At 40.1% G+C, this 20,177-nt stretch overlaps 2 protein-coding genes and 1 long non-coding RNA gene across 3 annotated transcripts; all 3 read right to left on the bottom strand.

The window, feature by feature from the left end:
* Positions 1-248: 248 nt before the first annotated feature.
* On the bottom strand, positions 249-11,115 carry LOC5507352 (caprin-1-like). The gene is made up of 9 exons (XM_048729482.1): positions 10,950-11,115; positions 10,734-10,796; positions 9,614-9,700; positions 7,639-7,809; positions 7,111-7,270; positions 6,612-6,790; positions 1,638-1,878; positions 1,159-1,343; positions 249-800 (listed from the first exon to the last, which is right to left on the bottom strand). The coding sequence occupies exons 1-9, from the start codon at positions 11,064-11,066 to the stop codon at positions 681-683; spliced, it is 1,323 nt and encodes a 440-aa protein (XP_048585439.1). The 5' UTR covers positions 11,067-11,115; the 3' UTR covers positions 249-680.
* Positions 4,657-6,429, bottom strand: LOC125568085. The gene is made up of 2 exons (XR_007312072.1): positions 5,670-6,429; positions 4,657-5,353 (listed from the first exon to the last, which is right to left on the bottom strand). It is a non-coding gene; the product is annotated as an uncharacterized LOC125568085 (long non-coding RNA).
* A 2,796-nt stretch (positions 11,116-13,911) lies between the features above and the next one.
* Positions 13,912-20,105, bottom strand: LOC5507343 (COMM domain-containing protein 9). Its single transcript, XM_001627932.3, has 8 exons — positions 19,893-20,105; positions 19,551-19,614; positions 18,846-18,910; positions 18,460-18,544; positions 18,009-18,063; positions 17,545-17,579; positions 17,085-17,188; positions 13,912-16,373 (listed from the first exon to the last, which is right to left on the bottom strand). Exons 1-8 carry the CDS (start codon positions 19,944-19,946, stop codon positions 16,236-16,238), a joined length of 600 nt encoding a protein of 199 aa, XP_001627982.3. The 5' UTR covers positions 19,947-20,105; the 3' UTR covers positions 13,912-16,235.
* Positions 20,106-20,177: the final 72 nt, after the last annotated feature.

The following is a 20,177-nucleotide window of genomic DNA, read 5'->3' as shown; positions in this document are numbered from 1 at the left end:
CCAGTAAAAATAAAATAAAAACCATCTCGCTAGAGGCATAGATAAACACGAAAAAGTATTTTAAGAATATTTGTATGTATTTATACTTTAAGTATTGTTTTAACAGTATTTTTTATAAGTTTATGTTTTTATTTGTGACTCGCGGAGTTTAAATACCTTGACTTTTTTAATTTTTTTATCTTATTATCACACTTCCGGCTTCAATGGGAAACCGAGCCAACCTCCCTACACAGCAAACACACAACACAGAAGAAATAGACATGGAGTTTATTCTGTAACTAGATTTGGTGCAATCGATACGCAAGCCATAGATTTGTACAGATATACACTGAATAGTCCAAACATGGCGCTAGGATGCAACCTCTCACGCCATGAATCCAGTCTTGAATTCATACATGTCACAGCCCCGTATTTCTGCTCTTGCAAGACCACCACCATGCCACGCTACGCCAAGAAGGCGCCTTGGCGCTCTATAAGACACGTCCGTATTTACATGCTGGCTTTCCTGCGCATTTGCAATGTCCGTAAGCAGAGTGTCAATATGCAGAAGAACCAGCCATGGTGCGTAACTAGTTTCTTTAATTATATGCCAAAGGCTTCATCAAAATCTTCCTAACCAAACTTCAAATTATTGTCCCTGGAGTTTCGCTTTGTTCCGGGGTGTTGGTGCAGCGGGTTGCTCACTGCTGCGGTGGGGCTCCACCTCCCCGGCGCCCACCACCGCCACCCCTGGGGACTCCCCTGGGACCACCTCCTCGGCCTCCTCGGCCGGCACTGCCTCCTCCTCGACGGTAACCATCCTATGACCAAAATCGTAGGTTAAAGGTGATATATCAAAAACTCCTCAAAACTAGAAGGCGTTACAACCGAATTGTATTGTATAGGCTGATTTAGACAGCAAGATTTAGTCGTATGCGACCTGCCTAAGACATGTACATGTACAACTAAATCGTACTTTTTAAATCAGCCTTAACCTTCCCTTTTAAGGAAAAACTAACAGCAGTTACGGAATTTCAAAATTAAATCTATTACATAACTCTGTTCTATAGCACTGTTAAATTGGATCTTATGCGGGCCATAACATCCTGTGTTCTCTCTTGAGGGTAGAACGAATCTCATTCATCTAGTTTCTATGTTAACAAAATGTGTCCTTCTCACCTGTTGCTGCCCACCTCCACGTGGGCCGCTAAACCCTCCACCACTACGGGGTGGGCCATGGCCGCCACGCCCTCCTCGTCTTTGTCCCCTTTCATTACCCCCTCTAAACCCTCCTCTGTTTCCACGGAAACCTCCTCGACCGCCGCCTCTCATCTGAGTGAAGCCATCATTGCTGCCTTCCTCTTCTGGAATAATAGGAGTGTTTGCTTAAATATGTACTATCTTTAATTATATGGTATGCTAGGATTATACTCTTTAGCAAATTTCATGCATAAAATGTTTCCAATTATTTACATTTTAAAATGGATATATTGACAAGAGACATGAACAACAATATTTCCATCCACTAATTAAGACAGTCTGCTATGTTTGATGTCTTTGTATTGATGCTTTGAGTCTCATTCAGTGGCACAAAATGGTGCAAAGATTTACACACTGTAACTCTTTGCTCCGTTTAAGCCCCATAGAAGTTCACCTACCAGCGTGACTGCCATTGTGATCACCATTTGGCTGTTCTGCCCACTCACTACCACTTGGAGCTTGTGCCTGCCCCCCGGCTTGTCCAGCCTTGGCTTCCACTTCAGACTCAACCAAGAAGTTCAGCCCATGTTCATTAGCAGTGAATGATGAGACGTCATCAACAGGAGGCTGCACAGGGACAGGCTGTACTACAGGTGCAGCTACTTCAGCTTGGGCTGGTTCTCTCTGTTCTGCTTCAGCCTACCAGAAAAAAATAGTGTTTTGTTATTAACCTGGGGCCGGTTCCTGAAAAGCCGATTTGCGCTAACCCAGGGTTAAATTAACCCTAACCCACGATTAAATTTTTACCCCCAGATTAGTTCCGTCCCCGAAACGCTGGTTAGCGCTAACTCTGGGTCAGTTTGGAGGTAAAATCTAACCCTGCTCGCGAGGTGGGTTAACTCGCTAACCCACTGTTTAGTTGGCGAAACACAGGCCTCCCAAACTTTGTAGTAGAACTAAAGCTTCATAAAATAAAGTTGTCGACAAAAAAGATGTTACACAAAACAATGTAGGGATCAAATATCCTAACATTTCGCTTTATTATGTGACCTTCGTTGCGATGCTGACTTGAAAATTGTGCTGGGACAGACAGAAAGTTACATGAAATTTATACTTGAAATGAATCTGTCTCACTAGTGTCCCGCACCAACTCGAATCCTGCAAATGACACTTTTTTGGCCATGAAATGGAGGTAATTACAGGTGATGTAGAGGTGTTTTGGGGCTTTTCTGCGAAAATAAAATCACCAAAGGTAAATTTAAGTTGCTTTCTGTTGATATACTGGGTACCCTGTGTGAATTTTACTCCTCAAACCAGTTTTTCACTCGTTTCATCCAGAGTTAGTAATTCGGGGGATTACTTGGCTTTCGGGAACGGTGAGTTATCCGTAGGTTAGCTAACCTACGATTAGCGAATTTTAACCCGGGATTAGGCGCTGATCGAGGGTTAAGTTAATCTGCGTTTCAGGAACCGACCCCTGTAGATAACATTTTCATAAAAAAACACCATATCAAGGTTACGTGAGGTTACAGCATGTGAGGCCCTGTCTGGGCTATTGGCGGTCTCATTTTTCACTGTGTTGTTGTAGTAATAAGAACTTTGAGCCCTATCAAAGCTAAAACGTGATAGTAAGCCACAAACGCATAGCCACTATAAAAAAAATAAAGTATGCTAAATTGTGTCATCGTTTTTACAACAGATTGCAAATTTATACAATTTGCCCATGACCAACTGTGAGCAGGACTTTTTTGCGAAAAATATGAAATATCAAAATGTTATTAAAGCTTTTTTTTCTCCTCCATATCAAATGCATACAAATCAAAAGTTTTCTAGTCCACCAATCCAATGAATGAAAAAAATGAAACACGTAGGGTTGTTTTACCTTTTTTCAAACTGAACTGTTTTGTATGCTTTCTAGCATAAGGGAGTGTTCATTAACCGAGGGAGGGGGGGGGGGGGGGGGGGCTCTGAAAATTTTTAGCCACCAAAATGGGGGGCTCCAAAAAAACCAGTTGGATTTACCGAAACTGAAAAATTGAAATAAACTTCTAAACAGTGGTGGAGCATGTAAATTTCCAAAACAATATACATATTTTTTTTTTACGTTGGACATATCCCTTTTTAACAGAGAAAATATTCTTAACAAAAACAAATATAAATGTATATTCCTTCACAGGCATCCTTAGGCGCAGACCATTTGACTCTGACTAAGGGGGGGGGGGGGGGATTTTGAAAAGCAAACAATTGATTGAAAAAATCCCTCAACTATTTAGAATGACTTTACATGAAAAAAATTTGCAGTATGCCTAAAAGAATTACCAACTTTTGATCATGAGAAACAAAAATCCTGCTGACCTGAATTCACCCCCCCCCCCCTGAAAAAATGATGAACTTGACTGGATCATGAACTCTGACAAGGAGGGCAACTTCGCAGTATTCTTTTTCCAGATTTAAAGACTGTTTTTGTTTATTAATCGTGTTATCATTAGCGAATGCTCATCCAGGAACTTACTCGAATTTGCCCGTTACCGAGCAACGCGTCACGAGTTTTGTGATTTGTTTCATCGGCACTCGCGCTCACACTTTGGTTACTCTGTTTTACAATTTTCGATCATTTTTAGTATTTTTAGTATATATAACAGAGAAAAAACATGCCTCTCAAAAAGAAGAATCATTGGGAAGGTAGAAAAGCCAAGATTGGACCAAAGAAACGGATAAAAGAGAAGTCCCCAAGCCCCTAAAACGAACTTGTTGCCCGTGTTATAATCAAAAGAACGCTAAAGACTGAGTTTCTGCGAGTATGAGAAAGATACTCCGTACTCTGTGCAATGCTGGCTATGATAGCGATAGCAAAGATTATCCAGAGAAGTCTTAGTCTGAGTCTTCCCGCATGTTTGGCTTTTTTCTTTGCCCATGTCTACGATTTCCTAGTTTGCTGCTCTTGTCAAAAGGGTGTGCAACACTTGATAAGCGTTTGTTTTCTTCGGAAATGCAATACAGCAGCGGTCGAACCCTATTGGCTAACGTGCGTGTCCCGATTAGGTGTGAAGTGTTATAATCCGTAAAAGGGATTAAGCATCAAGGAATCTTTAGAAGCGCGTTACGGCAAAACAAAAAATCGAACAAGACACGCTAAACTTTTGAATTTATGTACCATATAGATTGCTCGGAATTGCATAAAATTTGGCAGGTAGACAGAGCAATACCTCACTTACAGAAGTGTGTGTACAGCCATTAAAATTCTAAATCCATCGAAAGTTATCGGAATTTGATCGCCGGATATGGCCGAAATTTGCATACTGTAACTTTGAAATATAATTACTTTTAAATGAAACTAGATATCTAAAATCGAAGACATTCTATTGTTAACAAGAATGTGCTGATTGAAATAAGGCATTTGGCGTCAGTTTTTACTCACGGGGTATGGTACCTAAATTCTTCCAAAGACACCTATATCGTTTTAGGTTCTACTGCCACTTTAAAGCAATAAATAACAAACATAGGTAGATTCTTCATTTTATAATGATTAATTTGATACCTCGTTTGTATAGTTTGGATAAATTGTGCGCGCGTAATCATTTTTTTTCCAGGACCATGTTCTGGACCTATGCTGTATAGTAGACGTGCTACTGTAATGTGTTGGACCCATGTTGTATAGTAGACATGCTACTGTAATGTGTTGGACCTTTTGTATAGTAGAGATGCAACTGTAATGTGTTGGACCCATGTTGTATAGTAGACATACTACTGTAAAATGTGTTGGACCTACAGTGTGTTGTATAGTAGACATGCTACTGTAATGTGTTGGACCCATGTTGTATAGTAGACATGCTACTGTAATGTGTTGGACCTACAGTGTGTTGTATAGTAGACATGCTACTGTAATGTGTTGGACCCATGTTGTATTGTAGACATGCTACTGTAATGTGTTGGACCTATGCTGTATAGTAGACATGCTACTGTAATGTGTTGGACCCATGTTGTATAGTAGACATGCTACTGTAATGTGTTGGACCCATGTTGTATAGTAGACATGCTACTGTAATGTGTTGGACCATGTTGTATAGCAGACATGCTACTGTAATGTGTTGGACCTATGTTGTTTAGTAGACATGCTACTGTAATGTGTTGGACCTATGTTGTATAGTAGACATGCTACTGTAATGTGTTGGACCTTTTGTATAGTAGACATGCTACTGTAATGTGTTGGACCTACAGTGTGTTGTATAGTAGACATGCTACTGTAATGTGTTGGACTATGTTGTATAGTAGACATGCTACTGTAATGTGTTGGACTATGTTGTATAGTAGACATGCTACTGTAATGTGTTGGACCTTTTGTATAGTAGACATGCTACTGTACTGTGTTGGACCTGTTGTATAGTAGACATGCTACTGTACTGTGTTGGACCTATGTTGTATAGTAGACATGCTACTGTAATGTGTTGGACTATGTTGTTTAGTAGACATGCTACTGTAATGTGTTTGACCTATGTTGTATAGTAGACATGCTACTGTAATGTGTTGGACCCATGTTGTATAGTAGACATGCTACTGTACTGTGTTGGACCCATGTTGTATAGTAGACATGCTACTGTAATGTGTTGGACCCATGTTGTATAGTAGACATGCTACTGTAATGTGTTGTACCATGTTGTATAGTAGACATGCTACTGTAATGTGTTGGACCCATGTTGTATAGTAGACATGCTACTGTAATGTGTTGGACCCATGTTGTATAGTAGACATGCTACTGTAATGTGTTGGACCTACAGTGTGTTTTATAGTAGACATGCTACTGTAATGTGTTGGACCCATGTTGTATAGTAGACATGCTACTGTAATGTGTTGGACCTACAGTGTGTTGTATAGTAGACATGCTACTGTAATGTGTTGTACCATGTTGTATAGTAGACATGCTACTGTAATGTGTTGGACCCATGTTGTATAGTAGACATGCTACTGTAATGTGTTGGACCCATGTTGTATAGTAGACATGCTACTGTAATGTGTTGGACCTACAGTGTGTTGTATAGTAGACATGCTACTGTAATGTGTTGGACCCATGTTGTATAGTAGACATGCTACTGTAATGTGTTGGACCTTTTGTATAGTAGACATGCTACTGTAATGTGTTGGACCCATGTTGTATAGTAGACATGCTACTGTAATGTGTTGGACCCATGTTGTATAGTAGACATGCTACTGTACTGTGTTGGACCCATGCTGTATAGTAGGCATGCTACTGTAATGTGTTGGACCTTTTGTATAGCAGACATGCTACTGTACTGTGTTGGACCTTTTGTATAGTAGAGATGCTACTGTAAAATGTGTTGGACCTACAGTGTGTTGTATAGTAGACATGCTACTGTAAAATGTGTTGGACCTATACTGAAAGGTAGGGATGCAGCATATGGAATTAACAACTGCACCTGTTGGTCCACCTGAGACAGATCCTCGGCACTGCCCGACAAGTCTCCATTAGGTGTACTCTCCCCACTGCTCTCCTGTGGTTTCTGTACCGGGGCTGGTTCATCTTCAGGTGCAGTTTTCCCTGACTCAAAGTAACCACACTTCTTGATATTTTCAATCATCTGACAGAGGTCCTTGTCTGATGAGAACATTGTCAAGGCTTATCTAACTGTAATTCTACTAAAGTTTAACCAATAAGTGCTTATTTATATCCGTACATATGAAATTTTACAACTAGGCTGTATTATATAGTCAGACATGAAGTGCCATTATACTTCCTGACCATGGGGCAGAGCTTAGATCTAAATTATGTTATTATTTTTCTGTTGAAATAATCAACTGCATTCAGAACATTTCTAATACCCAAGTGATAATAAAAAGTACATAAAAAGAACATAACTTTAACCCTAAACACTAGGCCAAGAGTGGGTGAAGGTTAGCATCAGACAAAAAGGATACAGGTTGTACCAACAACAGCACTGTTGTTATGGTCCAACAGCTTGACAATGTGTTCACTAGCAGTCCTGAGTTGCTTGGCTACCGGCACATCTGACTCCTCATCCGGTGTAATCAGCTTGTAAAACTCATCAATCTGAACAAACTGATCTTCTGTAACAACCTATATTACAAGTGAAGAAGAACAAAATCAAGGAGGCACAGTAAAAATATAAAGTCCAATAACGTAATTTTCTTCATCTTTTTTTGTTTCTGTTTTCTGCTGTAATAGCAATAACATACTTTTCTCCCCAAGAACTGAAATGTAAAATGTACTCAAAGAAGTTGTTGGCAAATCCAAAAGTAAATACATAGAAAATCATCATTGAATTTGGATTTCATTACTAGGCAAGCAGGGGTCATTGATAGCATTGAAAATGTAAAAATTTTAAAAGCTGTATAATCCAAAACCTATTCAAAACAGTGACAACACTGTCCATTGGCTGTCAGTTAATGTTACCAATTTGATCTCTCTTGAAAACACATGCCTACCACTGCTCCATTGGTGCCATTCAGAAAGTCAGTTCTCACATCTTCCGACAGGCTGTCCATAAGGTGTTGCAGCTCAAGCACCTCATTCACCTTCAGCACATCAGCGTTGTGCTGTGCCTGCTGTTGGGCAACCTGGTCACGCCGGGCCTGCTTCTTTTGCTGACGCTGGTACTATTAACACAAAAGAATGCAAGTTTGCAGGTCACGTCAGGCCCATTACTATTACTAATAGTACTATTAACACAAGAGAATGAAAGTTTGCGGGCCATGCCTGGCATGCTTCTTTTGCTGATGCTGGTACTATTAACACAAAAGATTGAAAGTTTGCAGGTCACGTCAGGCCCATTACTATTACTAATAGTACTATTAACACAAGAGAATGAAAGTTTGCGGGCCATGCCTGGCATGCTTCTTTTGCTGATGCTGGTACTATTAACACAAAAGATTGAAAGTTTGCAGGTCACGTCAGGCCCATTACTATTACTACTGGTACTATTAACACAAGAGAATGAAAGTTTGTGGGCCATGCCTGGCCTGCTTCTTTTGCTGACGCTGGTACTATTAACACAAAAGAATGAAAGTTTGCAGGTCACGTCAGGCCCATTACTATTACTACTGGTACTATTAACAAAAGAGAATGAAAGTTTGCGGGCCATGCCGGGCCTGCTTCTTTTGCTGACGCTGGTACTATTAACACAAAAGAATGAAAGTTTGCAGGTCACGTCAGGCCCATTACTTACTATTACTACTGGTACTATTAACACAAGAGAATGAAAGTTTGCGGGCCATGCCGGGCCTGCTTCTTTTGCTGACGCTGGTACTATGAACACAAAAGAATGAAAGTTTGCAGGTCACGTCAGGCCCATTACTATTACTACTGGTACTATTAACACAAGAGAATGAAAGTTTGCGGGCCATGCCTGGCCTGCTTTTTTTGCTGACGCTGGTACTATTAACACAAAAGAATGAAAGTTTGCAGGTCACGTCAGGCCCATTACTATTACTACTGGTACTATTGACACAAGTGAATGAAAGTTTGCGGGCCATGCCGGGCCTGCTTTTTTTGCTGACGCTGGTACTATTAACACAAAAGAATGAAAGTTTGCAGGTCACGTCAGGCCCATTACTATTACTACTGGTACTATTAACACAAGAGAATGAAAGTTTGCGAGCCATGCCTGGCCTGCTTTTTTTGCTGACGCTGGTACTATTAACACAAAAGAATAAAAGTTTGCAGGTCACGTCAGGCCCATTACTATTACTACTGGTACTATTAACACAAGAGAATGAAAGTTTGCGGGCCATGCCTGGCCTGCTTTTTTTGCTGACGCTGGTACTATTAACACAAAAGAATGAAAGTTTGCAGGTCACGTCAGGCCCATTACTATTACTACTGGTACTATTAACACAAGAGAATGAAAGTTTGCGGGCCATGCCGGGCCTGCTTTTTTTGCTGACGCTGGTACTATTAACACAAAAGAATGAAAGTTTGCAGGTCACGTCAGGCCCATTACTATTACTACTGGTACTATTAACACAAGAGAATGAAAGTTTGCGGGCCATGCCGGGCCTGCTTTTTTTGCTGACGCTGGTACTATTAACACAAAAGAATGAAAGTTTGCAGGTCACGTCAGGCCCATTACTATTACTACTGGTACTATTAACACAAGAGAATGAAAGTTTGCGGGCCATGCCTGGCCTGCTTCTTTTGCTGATGCTGGGCCTGCGTCTTTTGCTGACGGTGGTACTATTAACACAAGAGAATGAAAGATTATGGGGCACGCAGGTCCTGCATCTTTTGCTGATGCTGGTGCTATTAACACAAGAAATGAGTGCATTTTTATTCCCAAAATGTGGGTTCTTTCAACTCTGTCTAGAATATACCCTCCCAGCACTGAAAACCATGTTTCAGTGTAAAAATAGAATGGAGCTCAACCTTCAGTAGAAACCTCAGATAACTTATTACCCTGCTTACCTCTGAATGCATCTGTTGAAACTGTTTCAAGAGGTCCTTAGCCATGTCCAGATTCATCTCAACCACATCAAGGTTTGCAATCGCAGCCTAGAGAAAATATAACAACAGTTGATAAGACAGCAAAGCTTGCCAGCACACCATGCACGTCTCTCACCACTGGGTTCCAGGTTCTATTCCAGTCACAACTGTTAGATCTATTTATTGGTAATGTTCACAATGCTGGGCAGTGCTGTAAAGTTGTTTGCTAATATTTCCTCAGTCAGTTATATTTCTATAACCTATATCTCTATGTAAATGTTTTATGTTCATTACAAGTATTTCTTGTTCCAAGTCTTAAATTCATTAGCAAAAAGTAAATTTGCGGCATTAGTCATATTTTGAATATATAGCGTGTCAAGCAAATTGAATTTTTCAGCCTTTTAATTCAACATCTCTGCTTTAAATTCAACATGACTCAAGTTTTAAATTCAAAATGCTGGCAACTATCTACCCAAATTTCATTTTTATGATGACCATTTCCAATTCCAGTATCTTCAAGGGCAATTTGAAATCAAACAATTCTGGCGATTGTTGACACCACTATTGAGTGGCAACGTTTGCAACATCAATATAAATCCATAGTTTAGAAGAATAGGTAATAAGCTTATGTAAGCTCATTTATAACATGTAATGTTCTATAATCTCCAAGTTTTTCCGATTGTTGTAAAAATGTCAATTGCTGCTGCTAATGTGAGACATTTTATTTAGGACAAAAACAACATCTATATGAATAAAACAGGCTAAAGAATTCTACTGAATCCAGAACAGGCTCTTAAACTAAACACGTGAGAAATTTTGATGAGGAAAACTAAAACACAAGAGGAAAATTTAGTGAGGTCAGTCACTATTTCCGCTTTTAAGAACCCCCAAAAATAAAATACAAACATATTTTAGCCCTTTAACTCCATAAAAATCAAATAATTATGCGTGTTAGTGTTACTCATTTTTGATCGATTGGTTTGCACACCAAATTTCGACACAATAGCATGGTCGAATAATTTCATATATCAGTCGGTTCAATAGTAGTCACTTTGACAAACATTTCACAACGCCCTGCGTGGAAACTTTTCGGGTAAATTACCTTTTGATCGGCATTTAACTCCTGGCCACTGTCCATCTGCTTCTTGTATCCATCGAGCTTAAGCTAAAAGCGTCAAAGATACATAAATAGGAGGGAAAACGTGGTCGGATTGTGTCTAAGATCTAGAGATCGGACGATTGTCAATGACAGTGGAACGGCATGTACTCACAACTTAAAAGTCACAATATGGGTATGCTCTCGGCAAAATAAACCAACCTTTCGCTTCTCGAGGTTTCGTACTTTCTTCTCCACAAGGAGAAGACCCGATTTAGCAATGTCACTGCTGTCCATGAGTGCTTGCGAGTCGGAAGGTTTGGATGAAGCGCTTGGCATACTCAAAGTCAAGTTACCGTTCGTGTTCTGCACATGTGCTTCGGCAGTGACGTCACCACTTTCCCGTCACCCATCGCGAAGGAATACACAGGAAGTCCGTGAAGCCCTAGTTTATTTTAAGATTTTTAGGAATTTTTTTTTTCGAGGAATAGAGATAAATGCAGGGGTTAATAACAACCTAAAGTAAATTCCGTTGTGAGGAAGGACTGCTGGTGTGATATCTCTATAGTTGCTCTCACCACACCGGCATAGAATGTGCACAAAAATAAACTCGTTCCTATTTTTCTATTCGTTTAAAAATGGGGTATTTAGACGGCTATTTTAGTAAGAATGGGAAAGGGATAGGATCAGTGTATTGTTTAACAAAGAAGGTGAGAATGGGTGGGGCGTCACAACAGAGAATTGCAAGGACTTTATAATCGTGCCACCGACTAACTTGTCATGGGTGGGGCCACATAGGGAATTGTTAGCAGGCCCGTACCCAGGGGGGGGGGGGGGTTTGCAGGATTTACCCCCCACAACGATCGAAAGTCCACTTTTGGTTCTCAATAGACGTGCTTTTTGTAGACAAAACTATAAAGCATAAGCTAGGTAACTCTGGTATGCTACCAATCCATAAGTCACTTTTTTTGTAGCCAGATCCGACAATACACGTCCCTTGGAGATACTGCAAAGGCATTAAAAAGTCCCTTTTTGTTCTTTCAGGGGTGGTCAGATTTTTATAAGAGAACTACCCCTTCCCCCTCGGGAACAATTAGGTCAATTTTTTTCAGATTTCTCCACTCCCCCCCCCCCCCCCCCCCCCAAGAAAGATCCTGGGTACGGGCCTGGTTAGGACGTTCTTTAACCGCGCCACCTAGTCATCAGAGAGAAGATTCTTGCTCCGTTTCTTTTGTATTCGCGCAAGGCCACCACATCCTCTGTACTCTTTCACCTGCCCCCTGATTGTACAAACCCAACAAAGTTCACGGCTGACTTTCATGTCTTTGGTTTTATTCCGAATTATATACAAGTGTTAGAAGTCTCGTCACACCCTATAGTACAAGAGAGTATACAAAGATAATTGATGTGGTATTATCCCGTTTGGATTGGGCAAACATCAACCTTTTCTTAGTAAATTTGGCGTATCGACCGAGGCTTTACGGGGAAGTTGTTTATTACATAGTATTTTTATATGGCATTTTTGTTCATGAAAATTTTCCGTAGGGCAATACGGGAATGTCATGACCACCAATTAGTCAATCACAACGGTCGCTACCATATAAAAAATCGGTTTATTTGAAATAAAACTTCAAAATAACCACCCACGATTGAAGTATAATACCTTATTGAAAGCACCTCAGTCATTTACTTTAGCAGATTGAAATGGATTGTTTGAGTGAGTCGGTAAGTTTACTTACATACTCACTTATCCCCATCTTCCCAAGTGGGAGTAGGGCCGCGACATGGTGAAGCTATTCTTTGCGGTCTTTCGCAACCTGCCTCGCCCCAGGTTAGAGATTCGTGTGGCGCTCTACAAAATTTGTCGCGCACTACGTTTCTGGTACCCTGGGTACCAGAGCCTCCAGACTTCTCTCGTCTTCTCTCAGCCAAAATGCCGCGGCAAACGGGTATGTTTCTGGTAGTGGCTCAACTAAAAACTAAAGGAGACATGTCGCACGCTACATGTCGCGCTCGACGTCGTTTAAGGCCTCTGACGGCAAGAGGCATACGCTGGCATGTCAAAATGACAGTGTTAGAATTCTAGAAAGTTGATTGGTCAAGACAAAATATGTGGCGACTGTGCCTAGTAATTGCATAGATGATTGCTTTTAAAAATTATCTTTAAAAAGATGATTGTGATATTCAAGCAACGGCCGTCCACGATCAAGCACCAATCTTGCCACCGCAGCTAATTTCAGCGCGCTACCGCATTATCTTACGTGTTCGCCGTCGTCGTCTTTCTGACATCGTAAATCCCGCGTTTCAAAACGCGTTCAAATACGATAAAAAAATCGGGACACATATATCACACGAGTTCGGAATGACCTTGTACGTAAACATACGGGGACGAGCTTACTTAATTCCAAAAATTTCAAAAAGTATTTTCATGTATACAATCGTTTTCAAGTTCTATGAAAAAAGAATTCACTGATCCGCGAAAGAAAAGTAGTTTTAGAACAACATCGTCTCAAATTCGGAGTGTCAGCGCTTGTCAGCAGTTTTGAATGTTTCTGGAACAGCGTGAGTCTGTTTGGTGCATGGACAGACCCTCTCTAGCGATGAAAAGGGAGGTCTGGCCGAATACGTCGGTTTCGGCTGGTAGGTCCCGCTCGATCTCCTCGCATATCGCATTCCGCCGTGTCCCAAAGAACTTGCCTTTGGTCGGTAGTCTTGGCTCCGGTTTCATCAAGTTGAGTGAACTTTGCTGTTCTTCACAGCCAGAGTGGTTCAGTAACGAAATGATCCAACCTTGATTGCTGCTGGCCGACGATAAAGGGGCACTCTGCGTGGACTGGCCACTATCTGAGGTCGTAGTACAAGCACCGAGTGAATTGAAACTTTCAACACTCGCCGAGCGCGAGGGGTCAACGTTTCCTGGCCTGGGCCAGGTTAAAGATCGCTTTCTCCTGACTGCGAAAGGCGAAGGTTTGTATTGTCGCACGGCTGGTTAAGACAGGAATCTTTGTGTTAATACTGGAATAATCCTCTTCAGAAGCGTCCATATTTTTTGTCCTGTGGCAGTTATCTATTTTCCTAGATTTGTACGCGGGACAAATGACGTCACTACACGCAAAAGTGACGTCAACCGTTGCTAGAAATTGCAACAGTCTTATATAATACTGAGAAACGATTCGAGTCCATGTTTAGTGCCATTTTGAAAAGGTCCGGTAACTCTACATTTATTTCCAAATTGAACACATCATATGATCGAAATTAAAACGTGAACAGCGGCGTAGCCAGGATTTTTAACAGGAGGGGGCCCAAAAGGTCCTTTCAAGACATTTTCTCATGTATTTTAGATAATGTCTCATACACTTACTGTATTTTTGGCTGCTAGGGGGGGGCGGGCCCCCTGGGCTACGCCCCTGCTGAACGTTAAAAAAAATCTTACTGTTACATAATTTTCAGGGAAATCAACTTGGCCCTCGCTGGGAACAATCTGACCGCGGCTATAAAAATATCTTCAAAATGTTTGTGAATAATCTAATATATAAAGCTGTATACGTTAACGTATACTGTATTACAGTACGTATACTGTATTACAGTATACGTATACTGTATTACGCTGTATACGTAATTTATCTTAAACTTAATATAGCCATATATAATTTTTCTTGTCAAAACTGGCAAGCCACTGGTAAGGCAGGCCCGTACCCAGGGGGGTGCAGGGGGTGCGAACAACGGCCGAAAGTCCACTTTTGGTTTTCAATAGACGTGCTATTCTTTGTCTTATCACTGATAAGTACTATAACCTGTAATTAAAAATCTAGGTTAAATAACCATGAAGCAAGAAGTCGAGGAGAATATATGCCGAACACATTGAAAGTATATAGTATATATTTCGCTGCTATGTTTTGCAAATTCAACTCACGGCAAAACTTCTACATATCGTTTGTTCTTCTTGCATTTTCAGGGTTGCATCGAGGCTCACCTTTCAATCGAACGAACCTCCTATTTCCATTCCCTCTATATGTGAATGAGTGGCTCAGAGTTTGAAAAACTTCCGGGAAAACTAAACTCAAATTCCTTTGTAGTCGTTGTGATTGTTATCACGCAATGCGTGCAAGATTCCCTATAGGCAAGATACTGGCATCGACACGAACGCAAAAAAAGCGAAAGATTGTTCTTATGCACTAGTAAATTGAAACCCCCACCCCCATGGTCCCGGGGAAGGGTGGGGGGGTTAGACTTTGACCCTGTACAAAACAAAGAAAAGCCCCCACCTCCTCGAGACAAAACAGCAGTTTAATGCCCCTACCCCTTTGGGATGCAAACTATAGGCAACTACCCGACAACAAGTCATCTGAAATAAGCTTTTTTTTATCTCTCAAAGCCAGTACACTTCAGCAAGTACATTTGTACCAATTACTATGAAGATAACAGTTACAAAAAAAGATGGAAAAATAAATAATCTTCATCTGGCATTATTTTTTTTATTATTCGTTTTTGGACATGTCGCCGTGCAGCATGCCACACGCTGATACATGGAATTGCTTGCTACAGAAGAGTCTAAAGCCAGAAACTAACATGATATTTGTGACACTATTCACTTTTCTCAAACCCCCACGGAGGGGATAAGTCTTCGAGTCAAAAACTGTCAATTCCCCCACCCCCTCGGGACAGATTCTCGTTCAAAGTGCTCTAAACCCTCACCTTAACCCCACACTTCCCCGGGACCATGGGGGTGGGGGTTTCAAATGACAAGTGCATTATCTTGTGTTTAAAATACTCATAAAATGCAAAAGGAACTCTGTATTGTTCTTGGACGCCAGTGAACGATTAATACAAATTTCACTAACCTTTTTACATACTTCAATTTCCCGTGACCTTCGGCCTTCGGCTTGAGGTGGTAAAACCGCTTTCATATGACATCGCATAAATGCCAGCATATAGATAAATCTTAGAATTATTTGCCAGGTATTGTTTTAAAACGATAAAGTAATAACTATTTAAAACTTTGAGCCGCATTTCGACGATTTTAACGCGATTTTAACAACGATAGAAGAGGTTTCTTAAAAGTTTGAAACAATTTGATGACTTTCTATTTTTAACAAGCGCTTAAATAGAGCCTCGATCTGATGTAGGCTTGGTTGCTTATGGGCCTTTAGCTGAAAAATGAGTGAAAGCAGCCACTTCAGAAAGTCCCAAATATTGTTCTTTTGTCACTTGTTCGACGGAGTGAAGTTCATGAGTAAATCATGGCGAGTTTATAATTGACTATCTACAAGGCCGTAGCGTAGTAAAAATATTAGTTTGTATGGAAAAGACTCCATCAATCCTTTTGCTTCTCTGCTTGACCCCCTCCCTCCTTGCTAGCTACGCCTCTGGTCTACCGTTTATACTATAGCATAGCATAGTCATGCACCTGGTTTCTACAGTATTACTGAAACATTGAAAAGCATTTGGTCAATAGACTTGTTTTCATATATGGGGTATTTTAAACGCAGATATGGCATCCAGGGGCTGTTACTTAGCAACGGATGAAAGTTGATATCTAATTTTACCGAGTCCATCTAACATAGTGTCCAACTTCTCCTTGGTTAGCTCTACATTCAAGCACCTGACAGTTGGCATGGAGCCACCATGAGATGCAGTCTCTTCTACCTTTAAAAAAGACAGTATTGCCATTAATCAACACCAGAATTCAGCTTCAATGACAACAAAGAATAGCAAACAAGCAGTTCAAGCACCTGGGATGAGATGAGTTTGACTAACGTTAATTATTAATTATATTTGGATGGATATTACAAAAGTTAAGGATGCCGACTTAAACTTTGATCTATGGTCAGTGAATTACTACACTCTGGACCACACCCTACTTTTTTCTCTAGACACACCCCTGATGCTGTTGCTTAACAAAGCATCAGGTGATTTTGAAAGAACACAATACACCAAAAACTAGAATTCTGCCAAATTTTCGTCTTTAATAAAACTTCTTCAGGGTGATTTTGAAAGATATACACTTGATGAGAGCAACTCAGGTTACTTTCTCATATTGTAATTGTTCTAATGGCCACCATGCAGTTTTGTGAAGCAGACCAGAGGCAAGAAACATGCTCTTTTAATGACATGAACTTCATTAGCTAATCAGCGTGACAATGAAATGCTGCAGTGTGCATTAGAATGCAGCAGAACACTCTTTAGTTATGAAGTTTGTCTATATCAAGACTGGGATTCTAACATGTTGATTTGTTAACTTTACTTGAAATGTTGTCTTGTCAGCCACAGTAGCTTTTGCCACACTATAATTGCCACTATAATATCCAGTAATGGGCAGTCAACATCCATACATGTCTGCTGATATGGAGAACATACCTGCAGCTGCATAATACAAGTTGGGATGGACATCCGTGTAATTGCATCAGATGATGTTTTCACATCTACCCGCCAATCAAAATCCACAAGGCGTGGAAGCGAGACTGTAAATAAAATAACACCTGTTGTCTCACTTATGACAACTGCAGCACACTGAGTAACAGTGCTTTTAACAATACCGTTTCTCAGTGTGCACGTTTGTTAGTCCAATTAAGTACATGCAAACCTCTTTTTTATTCTTGCACATGCACATAAATACAGCTTAATTTTTTTTTTATCCAAAGATGCAAATGCAAATGCAAACACAAAAACAAAACATACCACAGTTATCAAATTATATTTTATAGATACTTGGCAAAAATTTCCACAGTTTACCACAGTTTTTGACACTGTGTAAATCACCTGAGCCCTCTCTCTTCCTTAGGTATAATATGCCAAGCTTATTAATCAACACATTTACCTTGTTCATGTATAGAGCTAGCATGCCATGATGGCCTGAAACAAAGACTTTGTTTTATCTATGAGTGCCTTATGTAGTCATAACATACACAGTAATGTAACTAGTGATATGCTTCACACAAGATAAGGAGGTTAGAATAGGTTTTTGTAAAAAACATGTTTTGCTTAAAGCACATGTTAGTTGTTATATGCATCAACCCTTTATTTTATATCTTTTTCCACATAGTGGCCACTGGGTCTCTATACAATGTCCAAAAATATGTGCTTTTCAACCAAATACCTGTAGTAAGACACCTCTTCAAGTGGCCTCCATTAATAGACCACAAGTCTCAGTTCCAAGGATGGCTACAGCTACAGCTACAGCTGAATGGCTGCCAACATTATTATTTTTCAAAAGTGGATGTTGATAATTGATAGTAGCTTATACATATTCCTCACATAACAAATCTAAATCAAAGTACTCACATATTCTCTGCGATTAGTTTGGCTAAAAGTTCCCTTAGATTCTTGTGAAAAGTGTCTTAAATGAAAACAGTAATTCTGTATAAGAGAATTGAACAACAATAGGGCTACACAATCTATATATTTTTACAATAATGCCAACCAACACTATAGAATAACAGAAAAAAAAATGGTGAAGGTAAGATTCTTTGAAGAAATAGCACACTTTGGATTAATAGTCAAAAACTGTTCCAGAGACCAGCGATTACAAACCATTAATAATCTTACCTCATCACACCATTGAACTCCAGTTTGAGTTTTATTTTTATGTAAATAAATATACAAAGTGACAGCAAAGCTTCCTTCATCTTGCTCCTGCATTGCTATGACCACAATACAAATAGAGCCACAAAATCATAGTGTCTTGATGGACTTGCTTTTCCAAAAACTTTACTGAACTGACATATTAACTTACCAGGAAACATCACAAACATATCTTTTGCATCTGTGATCCCTTCATAGAGAGCTAGTTTAACCATTTTGACAACACTAGCTGTTAGCTGCAGACAATAAAATAATACCTGTCACACAGCTGTAGCAGGCCTGAAAATATTGGGGGGAGAAGTTACAAAAACATTAAGAAAATATTGGGGGGACAGCCATACCCCTACAGGCCATTGCCTTGGGGGAAACAATATTATACCTGCACAAGCAAGGGCTCTGAGAAAGTTCACAGTAAAATAAAAATCAAACTTATGCATAGGGTACAAACCAAGTGCAACCGTGATATCTGATAATGAAGTTTTGTAAATGTATTTTCACAATAATGAATAACAAAAAACTACCCCTCAAGTAACTTACCATTTCTGCTTCATCAAAACCAACATCTAGAGAAGAAGCAGTTGCTTTAATTATAGAAGTTGGCACTAAAAAGAATACAGAAAATAGGCTTTTAATTGAATTGATCTATGAAGCACAAAACCTGTTTACTGTCTGAAAACATAGCTACACTCGTTTACTGAAACTACACTTTTGCGGTACTCAAAACAAAAAGAGCTATCAATTTTGAGATTTAGAGCTACATAATAAATTTATGTGTTGTATACAATTAATGAACATGTCAAATACTAGTTGTTTAGTCACACCCCATTCCTTCTCCTCCTGGAGTTCGACGTTAACGTCATTTTAAGAGAGAGAGAGAGTGTGTGTATACCAAGTGACTGTGGCAAGGAAGTGTAGAAAAATAACCCTGAGGAGATAATGGTTAGGAAAGACAGGGATAATGCTGCTCAATAAATAATGCTGCAGCAGCACAGGGAAGCCCCCCCTCCCCCCTCCCCATGCGGGCCCTGTCGAAAGACATGCAGCTAAGGGTGGATTCAGGGTTCATGTGCAATCCCTTGACTACTAAAAAGAAGAAGCACCGAAAAATATTAACCTTAAGTTTCTTGCATTTGATAATATCCCTGGGGCAGGGGAGGGGTAACTTTCCAGAAAAGAAGGTCCATAAATTTTCATTTCACTTAGGGTATAATACTGGCGCAAGTGCTATAAGGTAACACTAACCTGCAACTGTTCTGTATTGATATCCATCTTGAATGATATTCTTAACAAAATCTTTCGACTTGGCCTATAAACCCATTCACAAACTTTTAGTAATAGGTTTGCTTGCAGGTTTGAAGATAAGACAAAATCAAAGAAGCTATGCAATGCTTTTAAAAGTATTTATAACCCATAAACTTAGGCTTTAACTTCTGAGATGTTGTGAGACATAAAGAAAAGAACGGGGGGATCCAACTAAAGTACATCTTCTGGAATATTGGCAATTGAATTAAATAAATCCCGAAATGCTGGTGCTTTGAAAGCACTAGTACAATCATAGGTTAAAAGAGCCAACTAGTTCTGCACCTTTAACAAAAGACTGAGCGATGCGCAAGTTTCTTCGTCCAGAGTTGCAGCCATCTTGGTCTTGTGACCCAGGTCCAAAAAGTACAGGGAACCCGTAAAACGTAAGCAACAAAAATACGCCAAGACTCCAGAAGGTTAAAATGAATCACTAAGTGGGACACTTCTCATAGCAACACTTCCCCCCTTCTCCCCCCGATTAATATTGGTTAGAGGCGATTTTTCAGCTCAAAACTCAAGCAGTCGCTAGTTGATCATTTGCCCTCCAACATTGAGGAGGGGGAGGGA

The sequence above is a fragment of the Nematostella vectensis genome, chromosome 6 (assembly GCF_932526225.1).
Source record: "Nematostella vectensis chromosome 6, jaNemVect1.1, whole genome shotgun sequence".
NCBI classification, from domain to species: Eukaryota; Metazoa; Cnidaria; class Anthozoa; order Actiniaria; family Edwardsiidae; genus Nematostella; species Nematostella vectensis.
Note: the sequence above shows the minus strand (reverse complement) of the source record. Positions and strands in the feature narration are given on the sequence as shown.

Bases quoted from the DNA above. Each gene is read 5' to 3' on its own strand.
- LOC5507352 (XM_048729482.1), bottom strand. From the start codon at position 11,066: ATGCCAAGCGCTTCATCCAAACCTTCCGACTCGCAAGCACTCATGGAC. The intron at 1,879-6,611 runs GTGCAGTTGTTA...TTTTTCTGGTAG, and splicing joins TGTCTCAGGTGGACCAACAG to GCTGAAGCAGAACAGAGAGA. The intron at 801-1,158 runs GTGAGAAGGACA...TTTTGGTCATAG, and splicing joins GTGGAGGTGGGCAGCAACAG to GATGGTTACCGTCGAGGAGG.
- LOC5507343 (XM_001627932.3), bottom strand. From the start codon at position 19,946: ATGGCTGCAACTCTGGACGAAGAAACTTGCGCATCGCTCAGTCTTTTG. The intron at 19,615-19,892 runs GTGCAGAACTAG...ATGGGTTTATAG, and splicing joins CGCTCAGTCTTTTGTTAAAG to GCCAAGTCGAAAGATTTTGT. The intron at 17,580-18,008 runs GTGAGTACTTTG...TCTTTGTTTCAG, and splicing joins AAACTAATCGCAGAGAATAT to GCCATCATGGCATGCTAGCT.